The following is a 25,452-nucleotide window of genomic DNA, read 5'->3' as shown; positions in this document are numbered from 1 at the left end:
GCAGGGGTATGCAAGTTTTATATATAAATATATAAAAAACTTTTTTAGATATTACTTAAAACTGTCACTATGTCGTGACAGTGAAGTACGAGACAGATAATTTGCGATAAGATTAAACTCCTTCATCTCCTCCCAGAGCTAACATGAAGAAACGCACCAATCCGGGTCAATCAAGAGCTCACTGTGAAGCTCTTCACGGTGAGCTACACTCCAGAGAACTAGACAGCTTTTAAATAATGAAACCTTTCATGCATTTGTTTTCATACATCACATTTAAGTCATATGTGTGTTTGAAGAAATTTGAGCAATAGAAACTCACAAGTATTGAAACCAATATGGGGCGTCTGGGGAAACCAGTAGTCTGTCAAAGCAATCTGAGCCATTCTACCAAAACAACACAAGACTGTTTTTTGGCCTTCAACTTTTACCTTCCTGTGATTTATGAGTCACCACAAGAATATGTTAAACAGAAGCAAAGAAAAAAAAAATCCAATCCAGGGTTTGCAAAAACTTTATTAAGACTGCTGCAATTGTCTTAGGGGATCTTTTAGCCGACTTTAAGAATCTCATCAAGACCCACTAGAGATAATTGCAGATGGAAAGATATGACAAAGCAAACATTCCTCATTTCCGTGTGTTTGTTTAGTCTATAGCTCTCATTTAGGTTCCTATAGATGTAACAAGTGACTCTTTCAAGAAACTCAATCTGGTGTTATTACAGCTGAAATGTGCCGCTACAGAGAAGTAGCGCGACGCGCGTTTCTTCTCCTTCCAGTGACGAGACTGGAAACTGATGAGGAGGTACGAACCGATTCATTTGGCTGGAGCGCCTTCACGAGGGCCGGAGAGCCTGAGACGACCAAAACAAAGGTCACAGACAAGGGCGCTCTGTCCAAACACAGCTGTTGAATCTGTGTGTAGAACCGAGCATTTGTGTACACACACACACACGCATTCATAGGATGTGTGTTACCTTTGTCCCTAAGGGGTTTTGTGGAGGAGGCCTTAATAAATCCCCAGCCCACTCCCTGTTCTCCAGAGAGCCAGCATCTCTCAGCACACATTATTTCTCAAATCCCTGAGCCGTCATTAAAAAAAAAAAGAAAAGAAAAAAACAAGATACATTCTGCATTCTTTCTCTTCCTTTCTGCTGCTCCCTCCAGGCACGTGCAGAGAGAGAGAGGGGGGGGGGTTGTGCTTGAGCACCTGCTCCTTTTGCTCCTTGCCCCCAAGTGCCCTTTTGGTCAATTTTGTTTTTGGTATTATTTCCTAAGCCCTCTTCTGACACATAAAAACATGTGCTAAAATTATCTGCTTTTTTGTTTCTTTTCTGTATAACATAATAAGCCTGTCGCCTTGTTACCTTTGACCTTTTGCCCGTGACGCATGACGCAGTTGCCTCTTGCGCAGTGAGATAAGGCGGCTAACTGGAGCTCAACGTAGTGAACGTTCCAGATTACATAACAGTTTTTGGTGAATTAAAAAAAACGTTTTTGGTGAATAAAGTGGAGTAGACTTGCTGCTTGTCAGATGACGGAAAACGCTGAAGTATCGTTTCTGCTTCAGCTCGGAGTCGCGGTTTAAGCAGAGAGGTAATGAAATACAACAGACACTGACAGGCCTCTGCGTCTGCCTTTCTCTGAAGAACCACTGAGCGGGAGGAGACAGCCAGGTGAGGAAAAACTGTTCTCATCTATTGATCCAGTATTTCTATCATACAGATATTAGGCTGTTGTTGGTGTGCTATTAGTTAGCTGCTAGCTAACGACTTTGCTAGCAAAGCTAGATAACTAAAAAGCTTCTCCCCTGTGTCGTTAATGATATCAGTCATTCTTCAATATTGCTTGTGCAATAAGGGCACATCGCCCGTCCAAAACCGATCAACACCATAATGGATATATGTCTTTTAATTTCCTTTGCTGCATAATGAACATTGCATTTATTCTGGCGTTAGGTAAATGTATCTTGAAGGAGAATAACACTTAAATAAAAGTCCGACAAGGATATTAATTTAGAATTAAAAATAACTCACCCTGAATTACCATGATAGATATAATGAATGTAATAAATGTGTCATTAATGAAGGGGAAAAAACTCAACCCAGACTTTAAGTTTAGGGTCTGGTTCGCAGAGTATGCAGTTAAATTTGTTTCCCAATTATTCAATGAAAAAAAAACTAACCTCAGTTAAGTAAAATTAAATTGTAATCAACACTTTTGGAATTGTAATGAGTTTTGTTTAAAATACTTTTTAATTAAATAACTCATTTTTACCAAACATAAACATTTATTTGCACACATCAGAAATCTTTTGTTGTGATTTTAGGCCCTGCTCAAGACGTCATGTGAGAATCACAAGCAAAACTTTGAGTCACAAACAAAAACTTAGAATAGCAAGAAAAGATTTCTGACAAGCGCAAATAAGTTTGTTTTGCAAAAAAGAAAGTTAACTTCATGAGTCAAAAATGTGTGATTTAAATTTTTTTTAAAGTTTTTTTTAAGCAAAACTCAGTAGGTTTTTCTCATGGTGACATGCATTAACAATTAAATTTTTGCTTTTGTTTTTTTCTTTTTTCTGCAGTTCCACGTTAAAGTTTGATGCAGCTCTGCTTTCCTGAATGGACCATCTTCATCTCCATTGCAGCAAACAAGCAGCTCTTTTTATAGATTACAGTCCACTAAAAGGTTGCATTGTGCCCTTGTTTATATTTTTAATAGTGTAATTCTGTAAAGACAAAATATGTCTGGTGGTCTGGCTCTGATTTACATATCTTGGTAAATTGCAGGTTTGAATATTGCAATCCTTTCCTATAACAAAGTAGACCTGCAGAAAGAAATTACTAATAAAATATCTTACATATGCATAGCATTATGCTCTATATGGAGATGTTTGTTAGTTTTGATTGTATATCTCACAATTTTGTAATTTGTCATTGTTTATTAAACTCTAAAAGCTGAGTGGCTTTGTTAATATTCTGTCCTAGAATGCGGTTAGATGTGCCCATTTTGTTGTTGAGCACCTGCCCCTTTAGTGGTCTCTGCACGGCTCTGGCTCCCTCCATCGGCCTGTCTGCCTGGTCCTCACTTTTTTTCAGTGCCAAGAGTTTTAAAATAGCTGATAGCTTTCCTGTAGTGTTTGTATGCCAACAAGCCTTGTTTGGGAAATGTCTCGAATCCCCAACCATTCAAAGAAAAATAAAAAATAAAAAAATAAAATATGAACCGGGTAGTTCGATTTTGAAAGACTTCAAGTTTCTGGACAAACTAAGGGTTTATTCACACCAGCCCTCTTTGGTTGGCTTTAATCAAACTCTAGCTTGTTTGCCTGGATGGTTTGGTTCGTTTGGGGAATGTGTGAATGAGCAATCAAATTCTGATGCAGACCAAACTCTGTGAACTCTGCACCAAACTTAGAGTGAAGTTTGGTGCAGTGTGAATGCACGAATGCCAAGTGGACTGGAGGCCGCTCAAAAGCAGGAACCGGACCATGATGCAAGGTATTCTGGGTAAATATAACCAAAACAAAGTAGTGTGTGTCTGGAGCTAATTTTACCAAAAGGAAAAGAAATCCTACAACTTCTAAAATCTGACGCCACTCCATTTTTGTTTTTTGTTTACATTGTTGTTGAAGAAGAAAATTGTAATAAGTGTCTTCTTCAGAGGTTTTCCTTCAGAGATTCTTGACAGTGCCTCCACAGGCGAGGAGGTGAACTGGTTTTTCAAAGGATTTGGTTAGTTTGTCACAGAGCAGTGTGAAAATGAAAGTATAGAAATGCCCAACCAGGACTTAAATTGCAAATCTGCTCTAGGTGCAATGCATCAGTTTCAGACTTGTTCTGTTCTATGTTTGTGTTAAGTAAATGAATGACTGAAAAGAGAAGAAATATACATTATTGGGTTATCCCGATGGACGTTTCGGTTGCACGAAGAGTGAGTTGTTGATAATTCTGGCAGTCAAAAAAAATTGTTAAAAATATTTGAATAGCTCCATAATAACATGCAATGAAGGACTAAATCAACTTAAAAGTTTCTCATTACTTTGATCCAGAAAATCCTAACATAAGAAATGTTCAAATCCTCTTCTATGTTTGTCACAGTCTTGCAGTATTCAGTGGTCTGTTGAAAAGCTCAACGTAGTTCAGACTCATTCACAAACATTGTTTTTAAGCCATCTCAAAAATGCTGAACTCAAGTCACTTCTGGCTAAAAATATTTAGTCTGAAAGCAAAATATTTCTTGCACTGTCTGTGAAATAAGAAGTCAAGTGCAGATTATTATTATTTTATGCTAGGGTCTCAATAGTAAACCTACTACAGTTTAATCTCCGATACGGATATCTGAAGTTTAGTATCGGCCGATACCTATCCGATACAGAAAAACAGATGAAATGAATATAAATACATATTTTTTTAAAACAGACATAAATGTATTTGATAACATATTTGTTTGATAACTCTGCACCAGTACGGCACATTTAAATACACCAACAGCTTCACAAATTTGGTCAAACATGTAAAAACAACACAATTTAAATTTGTGAATCAGTGCAATTAGGAGTAAAACAGCCAATAACATTTTTTATAAAGAAACTGAAACTGTAGATAGAACAATAGATTGACTATCTTGGTCAAACATGTAAAAAAAACTGCAACAAACCTTCAAAATGGTTCAGAAAGTGCTTTTAGGGATTCTAAACTTAAAGTAAACTATAATAAAGCGTGATGTCGCTCAGAGCGCAAAGCATAGAATTACACTAAATAGATCTGCTTTTATGGATCGGACACACTGTCACCAATACCAGATCTAGAATTTTTTAAACATCGGGACCGATACAGATGTTAAAATCGGATCGGTGCATCTTTGATTTAAACTGTTTGTGTGTTTTTGCCTGGTGTTTAAATGTATCAAACCAGAGCAAGATGGAAATTCTCATAACTCCAGAGCATCTCCTTTCTTTCTGTGCTGTGAGTGTGTGTAGTCATGTTATTGGGATCACTGTGAAAACTCAAGAGCTAAGCTGAACGGCCTCAAACCAAACACGAGACTGCATCACTAAATCAATTCCCCTGAGTACGGGACAGTTTTGACTGAAAGACTAAAAAACATTTTATCCCAGACTCCTGCTCATCGATGATGACTCAGTGTGGAGTATTTTAGCCCATGTTTAGATTCTTAGAAAACTGAACGTGAATATTACTTTGGAGCTGTAATCATTCATTGAACGTCTGAGCCCATAATTATTCATTTTCCGCCAATCTGGCTCCGGTGGGGAGAAGAAGAAAAGAAGAAGAAAAAAGAGTCAACTCTGTTCCCTGCATTTGGGAAGCTACCCGGTTATTAAAGTCATGGTTTCCTGTTGCCAGCTGGAGCGGACCCAGACCCAGACTTCTCTCCCTGGACTACAGTCTCTGTGGGTTGAGAATGAGGCTTATCCAGGCCAATGTGTGTGCACGCACGGCTTCGTGGCACATGGGCACAGACATGATGGAACGCGGGGGAAGAGTGTACAAAGGTTCTAATCAGAAACATGACTGCAGGAAACACGCAGGGTAATAATCAGACCAACCAGAGTCAATCTGTCTCAAACAAATCCAGCTCCTCAAAGGAAGGTACAGCTCAGATGAGACTCAACCAAATAAGTAACACGTCCAAGCAGTAAACCTTAACAGAGGCTTGTGCAGTCTAGTTAAAGAAGAAACAATGAGCAATATAAAAATGTTTGATGCATTAAGATGGCATTATAAAACAACATTAAATATGTTCTTTGACTCAAAGGGGTTTTAAGTACTTTTCTTGGATCCTGCTACCAAGATAAGCAGAGAAAAACAACAAAATAAAGGTGCCTTTACCCTACTGTACTCCAGCTCTGACATCCTCAAAACACTCTTCGGTGAGGGAGTTGTTACTGAATGAGGAGGACTCCACGGTAGCCATTTTCAGTAATGGTGTGGTGTTTAAACTGAAGTAAGAGGAGGCGCAGAGGTGTAAAAAGCCTTTTGAAAGAAACTTACCGTAATGTCTGTCGTCCATTTAGAGAGAGAGCAAGAATTTCAGCAGGTATCAGGAAGGCCTAATCCAGTATATCACAGTTTCTCTGTTTTAACTATTCAAGCTTCAACCTTTGTTTTTAACATGCCAACAGTCTTTCAGAAGCCTCCAAGTTAAGGAAAGTATAAATGTTATGAAGGATATCCACAAGTCCAGGAGACTCAGTTTGATTGGGGACCAAAATTGCAACATTGTTCCATTTTTGGCTGGTGTGGTTCACTTTCACACTGCACTGTGTCAAACAAACCAAACCCCTTGAGCAACTTGTTCCTTCCTTCCAAGTCAATGTGAGAAAGCACAGACGGAGAACTGAAAGGGGGTAATAATCAAGAGGAATTGTTTAGGAAGGCAACGGCTATGCTACATCTCCCCAAATGCATCCGACTTTCAAGGCAAGCCAACTAGAGTTCAATGAAAATAATGAAAGCCACATCAACAGGGTGCTAACTTCTTCTATAAGATAATTATACTGGTATCAAATGCCAACACTGTATTAATTTTATCTGTTGTTTTAAACTACAACTAAAACTCTGTTTTACAGTGTCTGGTCTATCACAAAATTATCCCATCGTCATCCGAGAAGCGACAAAACAGTGACGAATAAAAACTTTTGCCAACCAGAATGTCAAATTGCTTGAAAGGAGGTAAAACTGAGTTAATGTTGAGGTAAACTCCAGACGTCTGAATCCTGCAACATCTGGTCACTTTGCATGCTAAACTGCTTAACATTTTTCTTTTAAGGGCCCTGTGCGATTACCGGCCCGAAATGATGATAGCAGACAGAAGAAAGGAAGTGGGCAAATGACGACTGGAAGGGTCAGTGCGGTCATCGTACCTGTCCGAAACGGCTTTCATAAATTCATCGATCAGGTCATCATAGGCCTGGCCTCGGACTCTCTTATGCCTCAGGCCGATGTAGAGGGGGTCCTTCAGAAGTGCCTGGAAAATAAATAAGTAATAAAAAAATCAATACATAAAGGAGGTGGTAAATGATACCAGAAATTTCTTGAGACTTTGCAACATAAATTTTTACTGCGAGCCCTGCTGCTGAGCTTGCACACCTTTTCTGTGAGACTTCACGGAAATTGCTCTGCAAATGCAATTCACACCAGATCAGCAGTCCCAAAAATTACTTAGTGATTCCATGACCGATTGTGTGTACTCCTTCTGCTATTTAAAAAAATGAGCCGAAACACATCTCTGCATGAGCTCTGACTTGTATTCCTACAGTTTTAGGACCTCTGTGATGACAGCCATGTGTTGTAGTAAGTGAGAGCGTTTCCTCCTGTGACATAAATTCACACCAATCTGCAGACACTTCTCAGAGTTAAGCAAATCTTTCAGTCAAATAATATGGCCATGATTTATCAACAGTGGTTATTATAACTATGCAGCACTAGAAAAGCTGTGCGATCCCTCATATTGTGTTATTTTTGAAAGGAGCATGCATTGCTTTAAATCTGTAGCTGTAGGAAACAAGTTCAGATTGGGACAAACCTAACCCAGTGGGAAGAGCAAATCAGTGGGAGGATTAATATGACCTTATGACCAGAACATCTCAATGTTATCAAGAATGAAGGAACACCAATGTGAAGTATGAAGAGTTAGGAACTATACATCAGTGTAAACCATTCAGAAGGAATTGAAAAGAAACAGAGAAGAGACTTTTGAGTCAGGTGCAAGGAAAGGTCATCAGTACTTCCTTGACAGATACCTCTAAACCTTTTTTACATTCTGTCAAGCTACACACACAAATTTTAATTTTCTGGGTGTAGAGTTGTGTTTCAGACAAAATATTCCAGCTCAGTCAGATGAGATGGAGAGCGTCTGTGGCTCTCAGTTGGATTTAGGTCTGGGAAATTCAAAATCATGGTTCTGCTTTGATCTAAATCATCCTGTTGGGGTTCTGGCTGTATGTTTAGGGTCATGAATCTCCCACTTTGAAGTCTTTGACAGCCTCCAACATATATTCTTCCCAGCATTGCCATGTATTTAGCTCCATCCATCTTCCCTTCAACTACAACCCACCTCTCTCTCCCTGCTCAACTAAAGTATTCGCACAGTATAATGAGACCAACACCATGCATTTCCAGCTTGACTGTTGAGTTCTGTTTGTTTTTAAACCAACTCTGTCCAAAAGGTATAAAGCATGATCAATGATCAATGTACATGGCCCGTTACCATGTACTGCTTGTTAGGTTAGCATTACATTTCTGGATGATATAGCGCTAACTCCAACACCTGGGAAGTTATCTTAAATCCTAACCCTACTTTAGATGCCTCTACAACTTTCTTCCTGACCTGTCTACTTTCTTCCTTGTTCTCCATGATGTTTGTTCCCCATGTTCTCTAACAGACCTCTAAGGCCTTTACTGAACAGCTGTATTTATACTGAAATTAAACTACAACAACATGGACTCTATTTACTGGTTGGAAGTTGTTTCCACAGAATTTAATTTCAGAGTATGACAGTAAAGGGAGAGTAATATCAAGAGTATTTTATCACCTAATAGTCCGGTAAACTTGGTTCAACTGTGGACCAAAATTGCAACACTTGTTACATTTTCAGCTGGTGTGATTTGCTTTCACACTGCATTGTCAAACAATTAAAACCCTTTGAGCAAGTTGTTCACCTCCTTTGCATGTGGTGGTGCTCAGCCAAAAATGAAATGACACAAAACCCTCTGAAGAAGACGCTAAGCACACATTCGTGAGAGTGTGAGATTTTTGCAGTTGTAGGATTTTTCTTTTGTTTTTGGCAAAAGACCACAAGCCATTTCCCCAATTAGCACAAACATGTGTTTGTTTTGATTGCATTTATCCAGAATGCTATGCACGGTAGTCTGCTTCCTACTTTTTGAGTAGGAAGCAGGTCCCCAGTCCTCTTGGCATTCATATATATGCATTTGAACCACACCAGAGTTCACTTCAGCTGAAACGACACCTAGGTTTTTAGGTGAACCAGAGTTTGCCTAAAAACTCTGGTCACCAGTGTTTGATTACTGATAGACGGTAATCAAACACTGGCTAGGGTCAGTGTTCGATTACACATTCAGACCTCTCCAAAACAACCAGACTTTCAAGGCAAACAAAACACAGTTTGGTTAAAGCGGAGTAAACAGGGTTGGGGTGAATGTGGCCTCAGTTTAAATTGCTTACTGGTTTTGTTTGACATGGATCATGCTGGAGAAAGTTTACCTGGGATGTACAAAAGTTCACGTTTTGTCCAAAAGGTCAGTGAAATGCTGTGCAGCTTAGTCATGCCGTGCTGGCATAGGCAGCTCTTACTTCTAGACATGTCAAATTAAAGGCTGCCATGAAGATGGGCATGACTTTGAGAAGACATAAAGCAAACTTTCCATGGCATGGTCAACAGTCAGCACATCCAAGAACAGCTCAAAGAGCTTACGCTGGACATTTATTTAAAGATGGCAACTCATTTCCTGGCAAGTCCTTAACAGATAGTTATAGGGAGGGTTTGGCCGAGTTCATTGGTAACTAAAGCAGGGGAAGCCTTTTTCTGGTAAGTAAGTAAAATTTATTTATGTAGCGGTGTCATTACGGCGTTTCTCAAGGAAACTGGTTTTATGTCATTGTGAGATTATAATAAGAATTTAACACAAGCGATGCAAGAGCTTGGGAAAGAATGAAAAGCTCGATGAAAGGCGGTGGATTCTATGAGTTCATTTAGAAATGGGGACCAAACCTGCTTCATGGGTGAAAGAGAAGAAGCCCTGAGTGGTTTTAAAGTGGTCTGATCTCATTGACCTGTGATGAGCTGCTGACATGAGTTGTCTTTCTGTCCTAGATTATCTTCTGTTATTTGACTGAGCTGTCCTTTCTATTCTTCAGGCCCTTTTCTCTTGGAAATTAAACCTCTCATGAGAGGCAAAGCTATCTTTGCTCACTAAGGCAACTATTGTCAAAATGTCAGCTTTAGGGATAGCGATATGATGTGTTAATATTAATATTTAATCTATTACTTTATTCATCCTGCTCGATAAAGTTTCAGTAGTGAAGAAGTTAATGTTACACATTGGACTGAAACCCAAAGAGTTACAAGAAGTCATGAGATCCAAAACAGCCAAGAACTTTAGCTGTAAAGTCCCATCAGTGATCCACACACAAACAGCACATTGTCCAGGATGACATGGTACACTCATGAGCCAATGTTTGCGCTGAGCTTGGTCCTAAAGATGTTAGACTGAGTTCTGCCTGTCTCACTCATAATTTCTATCTGACAATGCTAGCAGGGCACAAGGACAGGGAGAAATCTAGAAAGATGCCATTTATTTTGCACTGGCTGAGGAACGATGAAATATGAGGTTAAAATTACAGCTTTGGAAGTGCTGAAAGATTTTGTTACTTTGGTTATATAGTTAGTTTTCAAATGTAACATATAGTTAAAAATCGACATCTTAGATAAACTAAGATTAGGTTTGAAAAAGATTGCTAACGGCAACACCATGGAACGTCGGATGACAAAAGTTATTGTTTTGGTTATTACCTAAGAGGGGCTTGTTTTTCGAAGCCACCAGCATGCATTGCCCGTAACTCCTTGGCTATTGCCTGTAAGTCCTTGGCTAGCATTGCCCATAACTTCTTGCCAGACATGCACTCAATAGTAACCAACCACTTTACAGGCTAATGGATGGTTGGTTCACTCCCATCACTTCCATGACCACTTTGGGCTTCAATGATGCACCACAGATCCAACATTGTCTGCACACAAGTATCTTCACCCAAGTTTAGAAATGTTGCTATGGAGTCAGGCTAATATTTTTTTATTCTTCACTATTATTTTCAGGTATACTTGCTATGTGGGTAATTGCAGCTGTGAATGATCCCTCCTGTAATCCAGGGAATGAGGATTAGCAATGAAAATTTGTGGTGCGATTGTTTCAAAATGGTCCGTTTTAAAACTGTGCCTGGATACTCTGTGCCTCAAAACATGCCGCATTCTGTGCAGCCCTGATCAGATTGACCACCTCCTCAGTACCTGGGCAGGCAGGCTCTCCTTCATAACACGTAGGTTTCCATCTTCCATGCAGGAAGGTTGTTATAATATCCATTGAAAAACAACAAAAAAACTCCTGCATAACTATGTGCCTCTGTTCTCAAAATATAAATGCTAACATACATGCTAACCAGCTGCTGACTTTACAATTACTGCTAAGACAAACTGCCGCCTGGCTCATCCAGCGAAAGCCACAAAGTAAATAAGTCCTAAAACCTTAAATTATAAGTTTGAAGAAAAGAAACTTCAACGTTGTTTAAATCTGTTTAAGTTCTTGGATGTATTCATGCATCTTTATTAATCCCTACACCCACTCAAGGACAAACATAATCCTGTAATAGCAGTCATTTTAATAATTAGCCAAAGCAACCACTGCCTCCCTCCTGCTCTTCCCTCATTATGCGTCCAGAATCGGGGCTGTAGAGTGAAGCAGGTTACCAAGAGGCCACATTCTAGCCTGCTGTCTTCATGAGGCTAGTCGAGAAGAGCTACACACACACACATTCACAAAGCGGCTCCATTTATCCAATTACATCCCATTTAGCTTGTCATCCCTTCAGAATGGCAGAAATAAAGAAGCCTCTACCAGGGCTTGGCAGAATACAGTGAAATCTCAGTTATAAGCATTTGCAGGGCAGAAACCAGAAAGCCAGAAATATGTGCGCCTGCATGTATGTGTACATGGTGTCTTGCAAAAATATTCATACCCCTTTAACGTTTTCAAACTTTGGAAACTTTAACGTGTTTAATCAGGGTTTAATGCGCTGTTAGTTTTTATCCCTGTGCAAGACGTCCAAGATGTTGGGTTTTAATCAAAGTCCTGAGAGACAGCTGTGCCACAGAAACTATTACATGCACTTATTTATGATCCAAAACCTTTCCTCATTCTTTCTAAGAGGTGGTTTGATTTCTTTTTCCTGAAGTCTATCTGAACTGCACAAAGGTAAGGACTAAAAACTGACTGATGACTGAAAATGACCTGATGCCATATACATCGGATTTAAACTTTTATCCAAGATGGGACACACACTATGCAAGCATTTTCAAACACTAATGTCAAAAACTCTTAATGACGTAAAAAAAAAAATTGAGAGCAAAGCTCATATTTCATGTATATAAAAAACATCCTTACAGTATTTATTTTTTGTTTGATAAACAGAATTAAAAGTTTTGCTATCATAAGTTAAATTTGCATTGTGTCTATGGACCTGAGGAAATGGCGATAAAGAGGTCCATAAAGAAAGAGGTCAACAGTTGCAGCAGAGTTACTGCAAATGCTGTATCAATCAATCAAATTTTATTTGTATAGCACATTTCAGCAGCAAGGCATTTCAAAGTGATTTGCATCATTAAACACAAAAACACAGAGTCATGCAACATTGAATCAACAATCAAAAACTTTAAATTTCATCAAAAAAAAAAGAAGAGAGGGGGTACTCCAACCCGCACCCATTTTCAACAACAGGGGGGACTGTAAAGATTAAAAGCTGAAGTGGAGGATTTGGCAGACCAATGAACAATTTTACTCTCAATTAAATTTGAACACCTTTAAAACAACTGACTATTATATCTTTTGTGTGCTTTGTTTTTTTTTGGTAATATGCTAGTATTTTTATGGCTGAAATGGAAACATTTCCTGTAAGCCAAATACTAATTAAATGATCAATGGGAAAGTTCCATCAGATTGTGACCTTATGATTGATGAAAAACTGTCTGTTGCCTTAACCCAGAGGACGGCATACAAAATAAAAAATTAACCAATTAGCGACATGACTACAGCTCTCCAAGCTGCTTTTCAGCCCAGACCGGCAGAGAAAAAAAGGTACTTTCCCAACTGGCATGGGTAGAGATGCTTACCTCACCAAAGCACAGAGTGTTTCCTGATTGTAAACTGTGAAATGTGTTAGCTACACTTGGCTGACCTCTGAGACATGACTAAGGAGGAATAATAACTTTACTTCTTTTTAAAACAACTATAGCCTTGTCAAACGTATAATATACATTAGTGTTTGGATTAGTTTCCCCCATCAGATCAGCAAAGACATCTTTAATAATCAGGCAAAGACAATTTGAGTGAATTCAAATAAGCAGTTTTGAAATTATTCTTTTATTAAGGGAGGAGGTAGTCTAAAACTGCATTGTTAGATTGTTGAATTCTGAATAAAACTGGATTATGTTTAGGGTGTTCAAGTAGAGAGGGCTGAATAAAAGCGCACACTTCTCAGACTTTGATTTGCGTTGAATTTTTAACATCGTGTCTCATTTTTGAGACGTCACTGCTTACCTGGTTGTCTGTGCCGACATCCAGCAGGACGGGCAGGCACTGCTGGGGAGGCATGCCCCCACAGGTCGTGTAGAGGGCCAGCTTCCCCACTGGGATGCCCATGCCATGGCAACCCAAATCTCCTAGTCCCAGGATCCTCTCTCCGTCCGTCACACACACAGCCTGTCAGTCAACACAACAGTCAGAACAGAAACCACATTACTCATTCCTCTATTAGAAATCTCAGCTAACATATCTCCTAAAATAAAACAAGGAAATAATCTAATATCCATATTTTGCATATTTTTTAAAAAAGCTATTTGATTTCGACAAATTAAACAGTGGTCTTGATTTGCCTAAAAAAAAAAAAAAAAATTTTTATGTTCATGCATGTTTCCCCAGCAGAGTTTCCTCTGCATGTAATTGATGATGCCGCCACACCTTCAGAATGACGTTCATTTTCTTTTTCATATATGTTATAAAAGGGGGAAAAATTATATATTTATGCAAACACCCTATATTTACGCATTTATAATAACCATGATCATTAAATATCATTACATATTAAAATTTACTTTTAGGAAAAACTCACACTGCTGCGTTGCTAACACCGGCTCCCGTCTGTCTAGCTGCAACGGTTGTAGCGTGAATCTGAAGAGTGTGGGGGGCCCAGAGCTGATTAACGTACCAGGCTTTACTGGCTATTCATTTTGTTTTGGTTTCCAACACATTTGGAAGATCGGCTTATAAACATCTCCAGCACATCACTCCTGAGACAGAATCTCACAGTGTTGTTGGAAAATGGAGCAAAATCCGAAAACTTCAGAAAATGGGTATTTCTAACTAGAAAATCAAGTCATACCTGTTGGTGTCAAAGTCAGTGTCATTTTGGGCCATATCAAAAATCTAAATGTTCTTAAAGGGCCGTTTGTGTTAGAATGTGTGGATAAATCCAATTCAACTGTTAAAAAAACAGTAAATAGCTGTTTGTTTCAGCATTCAGTAAGTGTTTCTTAAAATTAAATCAAATTGAACATCTTTTCATACTAATCACTCCATCTGTGATTTTGCGATTGTCTTTGGTAGTCATCAAAATCACAGATTTTGTGGTACTAATTTAGAAGTATTTGTAAGGAATTTTAATAATATTTGTGCTAATGTATGATGTTAAACATGACTTTTTATTAATCGTTGATCACAGTCTTCAACTTGACATCAAGTAAAGCTAAGGCAGCAGTCAAATCTGATGTTTTTGGCCAATTTTGAGAAATATTTGCTGTAAAAATAAAAAAGTAAAAATGTGGGAATCTGTGGATTTTGTGCGAATTTTGTTTGAACTTTAAGTAAGTTATGCAGATTTTTTGCAAAAGGCCACATAAAATGTTACGGCGGGTCACATCTGGCACACGGGCCTCAACTTTGACACGTACTGTAGAGCGTATAGATGTATCGTTCACGAGTGATTTTATTCTCTTTGTTGTGAACGGCAGGACTCCAGTCTCAGAGCTGTTCTTTATTTTATTTTATTTTTTTACAATTTAGCTTGCTTTTAATGCTCCGTACACAAGCCGACACCTACTATTATTTTTATTGAATCTGGAATAAATACAATGGATACAATTGATAGAAATGGGTGGATAATCTTTATACTTAATGCTGCAAAATACAATTTTTGTTTCTTTATTTTGCCATGTTTGAACAAATATGAACTTTTACACTATGGATCCTAGAGCAAACCCTGCTCAGTGAGAGCACCAAATTTAATCAATAAACTTTCCTCTACTGCTTTACACATATCGTTTATGTAACGCCTGACGTTAGAAAAGGAAACTTTTACACTTTTACAAAAAGTGTCACTGACTCTTTGACAGCTTTTTTCCTCCAAAAATCTTGCAATTTTTGAGTGTGCTTGATTAGTTTCCATGCTGTTTTCTCTTCTCCCATCTTGCCAAATCTTGCTGATACGTTCCAGTAGCGGCTCGGGCTCGGCTCATAAGAGAATGACAACCTTGGCTCCTTTGTGAAATGTTGAAAGTAGGACGTACCGACTGAGGTTACGATAAGACCACCTTGAGAACGCGCAGCAGCATTAGCAGAGCTCAGGTACAGTAAATGCCTTGCTGTTGACAGCTGTGAACAGGTGGCTGCGGCTGCGGGTTCAGCCGACATGCGAGGAATGCCTGGTGGTGTCGTCAGGCTGCTGAGAGCGCGACGCCTTTTTATTTATGAAGTGCAAAGAGGGGAAGAGACCGTTGAGCTTTACTCTGGAGCAGCAGAAATCAGTCTAGGGTTGACCAATCTCAGTTTAAGGTCACCCTGATGTGAATGAGAGAGAGATAACATTTCCATAATTCTCAAACTTTTTTTTAAAGGAATCCCTGTTCAGAGTAGAATTGTCTAATTTAGGTATAAAAACAAAAAACAAAAACATATTTACTTCAAGAAAAATAGTGAAATAGACTTTTAATTTAGCAAAATAGGAGTTTAATCAAGTACTTTAATGTTGTTTGCAAGTTGACAGTGTTGTACAGTGTTCTGTCGACATGGACTGAATGTGAACCATCCGAACAGTTATTCTTGCGAGAAGTGACAAAATGTTTTTTGTTTGTTTGTTGACCCATAACTGAGCACTTTGACACCCTTGGCAGGAAGCCATATTGCTTTTATGAAAAAAAAAAGTTGGGAAAAATGATTCATTTCCAATATCGTGGGATTTGCTTTTTGCAGGGATATGACTAATTACTGGTTCCATGGGTCATTGCTTCTCTGCAGTTGAATTTTGGCTGCATTATTTTTGTGTATTTTTCCTATGGCACCCACTGTTATATATCAAAATTGATCAGTTGCCATTAATTAGTTCTGATCAATAAATCCATGAGATTAAAAAGTTCCACTTTTTGCCTGTAATTGGTTTCAAAAACAACATTCTGTGATGCACTTTGGTTTGAGTTCAGCACACAAAAACATGAAAAAACTTCCAAGTCAAAGGTTTACCTTTATGTCCTTTTCTGGCCAGTTTTGGAGAATTGAAGCAATGTGCCCTCGGTCGTGAACAGTGATGAAAAGCCCCCTGAAATCACACAAAAATACAGAAACTTCAGCTTCCTTTCTGACAACGTGGTTTTGTCACTTTCTGGGTTTGTTTTTTGTAAAAAGTGCTGCGTATCCCTTAAACATTAGATGCAACACAAAAGTAGCACACTGCTCCTTCTGAGCTTTGAGTGAGAAGCAGCTTTAACCTCGGAGACTGATGTTAAGCTGATGTTTTTCCCACAGGTTTTCTTTGTTTGACCAAAACTTTATTAAATTCTGATGGCACCTAAGTGCGACTTAAGTGCTGATCCCAGAGCTCAGGACCCCTAAGAACTGTGTTTAAGACACCGAGACAATTCAAAATATTCATTTAGCTTAGAATCACACCCTTTAAAAGAATCTTCCCTCCTTTATTACCCTCCTCAGTAGCATCCATGTCCTTTGATCCAAGACAACTTGAAGGAAAACAGTTATTCTCCGAGGGTGAGAAAAAAAAACAGGCAGCATTATTCCAGTCTAATGCTCGCATTGTCTTAGAATTTTGCGAAAAAGTACTGACATTTTTTGATAATTTAGTAGATCTCGGGTCACTACTGGTAAGCACAAATAAAGCAAATCAAAATAAATCTTGAAAGGAAATACAGGGGGGTAAGAAACAAGCCACAAACATGCCACGCTAAAACGCTGAGCTGAGGTAACAACAGGTGGTAGTTTCAGGTGAACTACAACCTGCAAGCACAAAGAACAGCTTTAATATATGATTCTGGCAAGTTTAAGACTTTCAACAGTAAAAAATTGATTCAACTTCAGATGTTTGTGTTTGTTAGTAAGAATCATGTGACTCCGGTTAAACTCAGAGGTCACAGATTGTAAAGAGCGACAGCGGCCCGAGGCTCTGGCATGTTTGCTTTGCAGGAAAAACCGAATGTCTCCTCTAATTGATTGTGCAGGTCAAACACACCTGAGGCCATTAGAGAAGCTTACGCCTTTTTATGTTTTAAAAAGGTACAAACCGGAAGAATTTGGGTTCTAAATCAGTCCTTACATATATATATCTATATAGATATATATAGATATATGCAAGTAAGCTTAGAAATAGGCAACCCTGTTATGACTACTAGTTGCTGTAGTAAGTTACATTTGATCAGTTTAATAGTTAATTAAAATTTAGTGTTGTGTTCAGGGTTGTTGATTTAATTAGGCCTTACATGTTTGAAATTAAGTTTTTAATAAAAACCGAGAACTGTTTCTTTAAAAAAAATAAAGAAAGAAAGAAGAAATAAACAGAAGTACTGCCCAGGATAAAGTTTTTTTTTTTTGTGCTTCTATGTTAGCAAAAGTGAAAGGTTCAACTTAATAACTATTAGATTTTTTTTTAAATATGGTGATTTGCAGTGTTTTTGAAAATAAATTGATACTAATGCTATATGCTCGAGGTGTAATAGCAACCAGAAATGATGGTTTGGTAAACATATTTAAAGTAACAATGTTGGTACGTCTCAGTCAAGAGAAAAACAAAAATGTTTACATATTTTACCTTTATTCAGCAGTGAACAAAGTTTGTTTGGATTTTGACAAAAATGTGTTGCAATTAACTCAAGACTTAAGTCTTAAGTCTCATTAAGTTTTAAGACTTAGTGAGACTTAAATCTCCTTTAAGTCCCATTGTGAACTTAAGGGAGATTTGCTTTGATTTAGTCAGTTAATAAACGATAAGCAGGTGAAGAAAATGGATGGAAAGATGAATCATAAACTATTACTAAAAAAAAGGGGGAAAAATGAAAATAGTTATGGTATATGTACAAAGGGAGGGAAAGGAAAGAGAGATTGACTTTTAGTAACCAAACACTGACTGCTGTAATTTATCCTTCCACCGCAAAGTTCACAGAAGGGTCACTAGGCCACAGACATCTGGCATTTTGCTTTATTTACATTGTAAACTTTATCTGTGCAGCGATCCACACTGGCATTTCTACGCTGCTGTGCAAAGAAAAAAAAAAAACTTTGCCAGGTGGCGCTGATTCTTTAAGGGGGGTTAAAGACTGTTGTTAATATTATTACAGACAGCACCAACATTAGACTTGCTAAGAAGACTCCCCCCCAAAAAAATGAAAGCTGGAGAAAAAAACAAAAACAAACTAAAATGACAGATCAAATCAGACAGGCAGACTGACAGTCATTCCTAATCTGTGCTGTCTTGAAATTCACCAAAAACATTTGGGGTTCACCTTTCAGTTATTTGCTCCTCCTTCTTAGCTTATGTTCCTCCAGTGTGTATGTTTAGGGCTGCTGTCAACCTCCTGACCTATGACCTGAGAGAAGCCCTCAGAACTTTAGCACCACTAATAATCTACAGACATCTCATTAAGTCAGGATTCATGCTGCTTTAAATTCATTAGCGCTTTTTATGAAGGTAACAATCTCACCGAAGAAGAATTGTGCATACATAATCCCATTACTTTATTTGATTTTAGCATAGGTGTCAATGTTCAATGCATCATCCACTAATGTACAAATCAGTAGCTGATTGATTCAGTCACCTGTTTGCGTTGATGTTTTATGTTTGACTTTTGCAGATTAAATGGCAACAATCGACAGTAGACGTCCGGTGAGGAAAGCGCTCTTCATACGAAGATAATAACGAGAACATGAAGTGTAAAAAAAACAACCCGGTGACCCGAAAGTAACCTCCCATCTTTGACCTCCACCCACACTAAACACCACCAGCCGCCCATTCTTCACACCAATTTCATAACCTTAATCCTCGGTTTGCTGGGTGTCGTCTAAGGCACACTGACAACAGGAGCACCAATCACTGAAAAAGAGCGTGAAATTAGTGGGAAAGGTCAAAGTCGTGCGATATAAGGTTTCTCTAACTGATTAGGTCCTAAATCCATAATGACAGACAATGTTTTAAGGGTCTCAGGTGTCCTGGAAGAGAGCAGAGGATCTGGCTGTTGATTTTCTACATTTATTTAAAAACAGTCTGCTGGTGTTGATACCCAGGTAGGCGAGTCTTTTAACAGTAAAGATGATCACAGCATAGATTTTTTTATATGTGTTTGAAGTCGACATGTAAAAATACAGCAGATGTGTCTCTGTTGGTAATGACGTTATCTTAAAAGGGGGAAGAATTGTGTTTTCCAGACATATAGTGGCATTTTATAGCACAATTAAGTAACTATGTTTACATCAGTTGATATAAAAATGCTACATATCAAAAATAACTTGAAAGAAATTTTACTTTCCAGTTTAATGCCTTGAAATTGAACCTCTGTCTCTTTAAAAACTCTTGGCTTTCTGAAACTCCGCCTTCAGGAAGTCATCACAACATGGCTCCTCTATTAACCCTTTAGCATAAACATTTTTACCAGCATTGCATTAAGAAGTAGGCGCTAAGTTTACTTAGGTGTTTTTCACAAGTGAATGGTTGCCACGGGAGATTAAAAAGTTTCTCAAACATGCATGAAAAAAATAAAAAAATAAAACCAACACTCCAGGTGTGTTTTTGATGAGGGAATAACATTACATAACATAATGTAAAGCTGAAAAAAGATTTTACACAACACTGTCCCTTTAACAGCAAGAGACCAAGGACATCAAACGTAAAGTAAGTTTTTTTTCCATCAGACATTACCTCACTTTTGACTGATTTCAGTCAGAGAGAAATCTGTGTGGTTGGTGATATGAAGCTACAGCTAACCTGAGATGATTGTTATGAGCAAAAAATGGACCACGGCCTGTGAACATCTGGTTGATAAATCAAACGTACCCTTTAACAGGATAATGTGAACCCCTTTGTCAGAGTAACAGTCTGTGGCTATGTCAGACATTCTCCCCGGTTACAAGATATACCAAGTTTTCTTGAGAGTCAAGACCCAACCCAGCAGTCCGTTTTAAACCTCAAGTTTTTAGAGGGTGAATATAAGTCAAGTCTTAAGTCTATCTTTGCCAACTGCATGTGATAAAAAACCAAGTGTGCAGCTTTGGAAAGTGGTTTTGTGCCTGTCAGTCAACAGAAATAATGCCCTCGTCTCAATTCCTCTAAATTCTGTCTTCAACATCTCCTTTAGAGAGAGAAAAAAATACATTTAGATCATTTTAATTCTAGTCTGTGGTCCATGACAATGACAATTGAGATGACAGAAGGGAGACACCTTCTTTGGTATGGACTGATCAAAAGAACTTGGACCACATTTTGGCCACCGGTTTTTTGGTAGATTTGACTTTGCTGTGACATGTATTCTTGGGTCAATGAATACAATACTGAATGGTCTTTCATGAACTAAGTTGTCATTCTCCTGAGACAAGCCTGGACATAAATATCCTGCCTCGCTCCTGACTTGTACCAGCCATCACCTTTAACCCTAATGATGGGGGTGTTTTAGATTACGCAAGTTTTGTATTTTGAAGCTTTTACAAGGTTTTTTTTTTGCCGTGGTTTTGGAAATTGGCCATCTGACACAACAACCACCTGCTTGCTGTAAGACCATGACATTTTTCCCCACTCCTTATGTTGCGTTAAGACCACTGGAGGGTTAAGGACGAGAGTGCAGTCCAGAAAGCCCAACTGATTGACCCCCTTTACTTGCACTAAATCCTCCAAAATCCTCCAAGTCAAAGAATAAAGCCAAGATGACAAGCTACACTGACTTACCATCTTGGGTCCAACTGTACCATCGCTTTCATCTTTCTGACCAAATATGCTCAAAAATAGTGAAATACTAAAAAATGTGTTGCTCTTTTTAATTGTTGGTGTCCAAGGTATTATCAACAAATAAACTATTTGCAGATAGTTTAAACCTACTTCATGTCCTTTTATGTTTATGGTTGAACTTTGCTCTAGATCAGGGGTGGGCAACTCCAGGCCTCCAGGGCCGGACTCCTGCAACTTTTAGATGTGTCTCAACTTCAACACACCTGAGTCAAATAATGAGGTCATTAGCAGGACTCTGTAGAACCTGACTGCACTTAGGAGGTGATTCAGCTGTTGGATTCAAGTGTGTTGGACCAGGGAGACATCTAAGAGTTGCAGGACACCGGCCCTCGAGGACCAGGATTGCCCAACCCTGCTGTAGATATTATCAATAGACAATGGTCTTTTAAAGACATGCCCATATTTGGATGACATGTTTTCACACCTGTTAGTCCTATAGACTTGTTTTGACAGGGGACGAAAATTGCAACATTTGCTACATTTTCAGCCGCTGAAGTTTGCAATCACATTGCACTGTCAAATGAACTAAACCCTTTGAACAACCTGTTTCCTCCTTCACCTGTGGTGGCGTTGCACTAAGAACCACTGAAGGAAACAACACAAAAACCTCTGAAGAAGACACGGACGCAAATTCTCTTTTCACAAACTGTAAAGAAAAATTAAGTGGCATCAGATTTTAGCAGCTGTAGGATTACTCTTATCATTGGCAAAAGACCACGGCCCATTTCTCCAGCTGGCGGTGGACACTCAGGTTTATTTTGGTTGTATTTAAAACCAGAATGCCCTGTGCTGTAGTCTACTTCCTGGTTTTGGAGTGGTCTCTGGTCTGCTTACATCCAGATGCGCATTCGAATAGTAGCGAAGTTCACTCTAACTGAACTGAGACCTAGGTTTGTAGGTGGACCAGAGTTTGCTTTTTTTGGTCCCCATCAGAGTTTGATTGCTCATTCACACCTCCCCAAACAAACCAGACATTCTAGACAAAGTAACTAGTTTTATTAAAGCGGACTGGGGCTGGTGTGAATGCACCTTAAATCAGTTCTGTTTCTCACACTCTTCATGGACCTTCTGTTCTAGAGACAGTCGACTGAAATCCTCCCCAACTGGTTTACCACTTTCACGAAATCCTTCTGACAAAATCTGTATTGAAAGTTTTAAAGCATTCCCTTCTTGTGTTGTCCTTTCTACAGCCCTGATTGTGTTGGTGATGCATATTTGAAAACTGGATTGTCTGGAAGGAAAAGAGACCGGTAGATTAAATGCATGGATTGTGAATTAATCCTACACACAAACAACTGTTGCCATTACAAAGAAACTAATAGAGAATCTCTATGTTCAGAAGTGTGCTTTGTACTGGCTTTCCATTACAATGTGGTGTCAAGCACAGTGCAAGGCCCTTGGTATATAAAAGTTGACAGACGTCCAAAATACGCTAGTGAGAGAATCGATTTTATTCGGCGGGGGAGAACCCCCTGGTGGATATCTCTGGCTTTTGGAAAGTAGTTCAAACAGGATCATCCTTCCAAAATTAACACACTAGATCCAGCTTAAAGACCAGTTGTCGGGATGTTTAAGGTTTCATTTTATTAAGCCAAGGAAGTTCAGCAGGCTCTTGCAAGAAGGCAGTTTTCATTAACAGGAGATTATTAATTTGAATTTCATTACAGGGGATTATTTACCTTGGTTAGAGTTTAAATGATGATTCAAAATAAACACAAAGGCTTAAAAAGAAAAGAAGAATTTAAATGAGACTTGTTCCAGCCAAAGTTTAATGTCAGAAATAAGTAGAGTGTGGTCTCTATCTATTTAAAAATGCAGGGAATAATGTTTATCATAATTAAAACATTATTGGTCCAGGGATGTTCAGAATTGTTGACTCTTAAGCCAATTTTCATTTATAAAAGGACAAATGTCTATTTTAAATATGCTTGCCTACTTTGGTGTCATGGAAAGTTCTGCTAACAGGAATGACCTCTGTCAAATTGGCCAAAACTATTTCCTTCGCAAACTTTTGATTACTTCCTCTGTATTATATTTCAATCTGATTGTTTTCCCTTCATCCCATTAATGACAGACTTTGGTGCAGGTCATTTAACTGTAATAAATCTGACCAGAATCTGAGCACAGACATTCAAAGCACCTTCATGGAGACAGCTCTATGTCTGGACATGGTATCTAACCACAGGTTGTAGAAAAAGAGAACGACAGCCCAATATTTATGCCATAAAACTGCTGGTTTCCACTTTCATGCTTCCTTAGCTGCAATTTAATAAATTAATGGTGTTCAGCAGTGAAAGGAGAAGTCATTCATTCTGGCGCACTTCACAACCACCAGTTTCAATTAACTTTATTGGGATATTATGTGATAGACCATTATGAGGTAGCCCATAAATTGTGAAGTGGAAGGTAAAATATGCAGATTTTGCAGACATTTTTACAAAAAGAGAGCTCTGGAAAACAGTGGCAGGGATTTGTCTTAACCCCCATCTTACTTTAAAGATTAGTAAACAAACAGTGGCAAAACCCTACGGTGTCCCTGAGGTGCAAACCACTTCAACAATTCGCTAAACAACTACAAATTTCAAAACACAATAACATCTGGTACAAATTAAGAAAACACAACAATAACAAAACAGAAGACGTAGGTCCCGATGGAAAACCTGAGACTTTGCTCATTTCACGACACCACTTTTGACTTTACCACTTGAAGTTATTCTGGCCTTAGCGCGTTTGTTGAAAATATTACCAGTGATGCAAATGACACTGAAAACATGGCGAACATGTGGAAGGAAAAGCTCTGATCACATAACACATAAACATTATGTGTGGTGAAAAGCTGACACTACACATTAATCTGACATAATGAAACATGGAGGCGGAATAAATGTAATTGTAATGATATTGCTGAACATCTTTAGCATCATGTTTATTGAAAGTAACCATCAAATGAGGGAATCAAGGGCAGTGAAAGTCTATCCAACAGACCAAAAATATTATGGTTATGCAGAATTTGCATACTTAAAATATAGCATGCTGACATGTAGCCCTTGTATTGATGTGTGAATAGTTCAAGAGAAAGTAATACTTTTGCAAGGCAAGACATATGGCTACATAATTTGGCTGTAAATCATCACACACACACACACACACACAGAAAACTGGCACGTAACTCTTTTGTTTTCATTAAGAGGCCTTCAACAGAAGCCTAAGATTGAATTAGGCTAGCTTTGCAAAAACACGCAGAAGCTACGATTCCGTCAGCCAAGCAGCTGACAGAACCAATACAGCAGAAACAAAATAAAACTCAGCAATAACATGGGGTCTGGCATGGTGGTTTGAAAAAAAGAAAGAAAGAAAAGAAAAGTCACATTCCTGCAGCAGTTTCAGTTGACACAAACTCTGTTTAGATTGAAAATACCACAATAAGAAGGAAACCAAACATGCAACAGAGCTTTGTATGAACACAAAAATGAGTTTGGGGAACAATCTTGCATCAGCAACACACTTATTATATGTACCCATAATCCAGCATTTCATCTCTGTCCATTATGTCTATTATAGTTCAATCGGGGAAGAAAAACTGAAGGGGGAAAAGGGATTAAGAGAAGTGCTAGGTGTGGGTATTTTTCTGGGAATTTCTCAACACACTAAAAAGGCAAATACCCAGTCATTTTAGTTATTGTCACTTCAAAATGAAAAACGACAGAGAGAAAATTTCCACTGATTCACTTTCCTTTTGCTTCACGCCCTCTTTTCATTGTGCAGCATGGCCTTCTAGAGATACAATCCTCTCCTCTTCTAAGAGGGTTTAACAGGATTCCATTATATAATGAGGTTTCAACATGTTGCTTAGATATCCTCGTCTTTGCACACCAAGCGAATGCCACTTCCAGGCATTGGCCTGAGAAAACCATAACCCAGCTCCCACCTCATTCCACTGCAGCCCACTGAAGACATTCACACTCACAGACCTTTAGAAAGCTTTTCCAAGCTTTGGGAAGCGGGTAACTGCAGGGAATTCAAGAGGAATGAGAAAATAGTTCACCAAAGACGACTGACCGTTGCTCATTTAGGTTAATACGATGAGACAAAAGTGCATGAAAAGACCACAACCTACAGGTGGCACAAAAAAAGCAAGAGAAGGAAGTGAGACAATAGACTTCTCTAATTTGTCTTCCATAGTGGCAGTTTCTCTGCGTGAACTCAGGACTGAGAACCTTCAGGAAAAGGTCTGTTCTGGTCCAAATGTCTTGCAAAAGGAATAAAAAGGGATGGACCTGATGAACCCAGCTGGTTAATAGATGAGATTCGGACGTCTGCGCCCAGTTTTTCCACTCATCTCCCTTCTGGCTCACACGCCGCGGTGACATTTGAG

The 25,452-nt window shown here is 38.6% G+C and overlaps 1 protein-coding gene across 2 annotated transcripts in view; it reads right to left on the bottom strand.

Moving 5' to 3' along the window:
• The window catches only part of me1 (malic enzyme 1, NADP(+)-dependent, cytosolic), a 90,634-nt gene that overhangs the window by 9,555 nt on the left and 55,627 nt on the right, over window positions 1-25,452 (bottom strand). For both annotated transcript variants that reach the window (XM_008431900.3, XM_081597236.1), the window contains 3 exons: window positions 16,322-16,397; window positions 13,349-13,510; window positions 6,883-6,986 (listed from right to left, as the gene is read on the bottom strand). In XM_008431900.3, coding sequence (XP_008430122.1) covers window positions 6,883-6,986; window positions 13,349-13,510; window positions 16,322-16,397 — 342 coding nt within the window. The remainder of the gene's footprint in view (window positions 1-6,882; window positions 6,987-13,348; window positions 13,511-16,321; window positions 16,398-25,452) is intronic.

This window comes from Poecilia reticulata, chromosome 16, assembly GCF_904066995.2.
Source record: "Poecilia reticulata chromosome 16, P_reticulata-male-v2, whole genome shotgun sequence".
Taxonomy (NCBI): Eukaryota; Metazoa; Chordata; class Actinopteri; order Cyprinodontiformes; family Poeciliidae; genus Poecilia; species Poecilia reticulata.
This window is presented reverse-complemented; position numbering and strand designations above follow the sequence as displayed.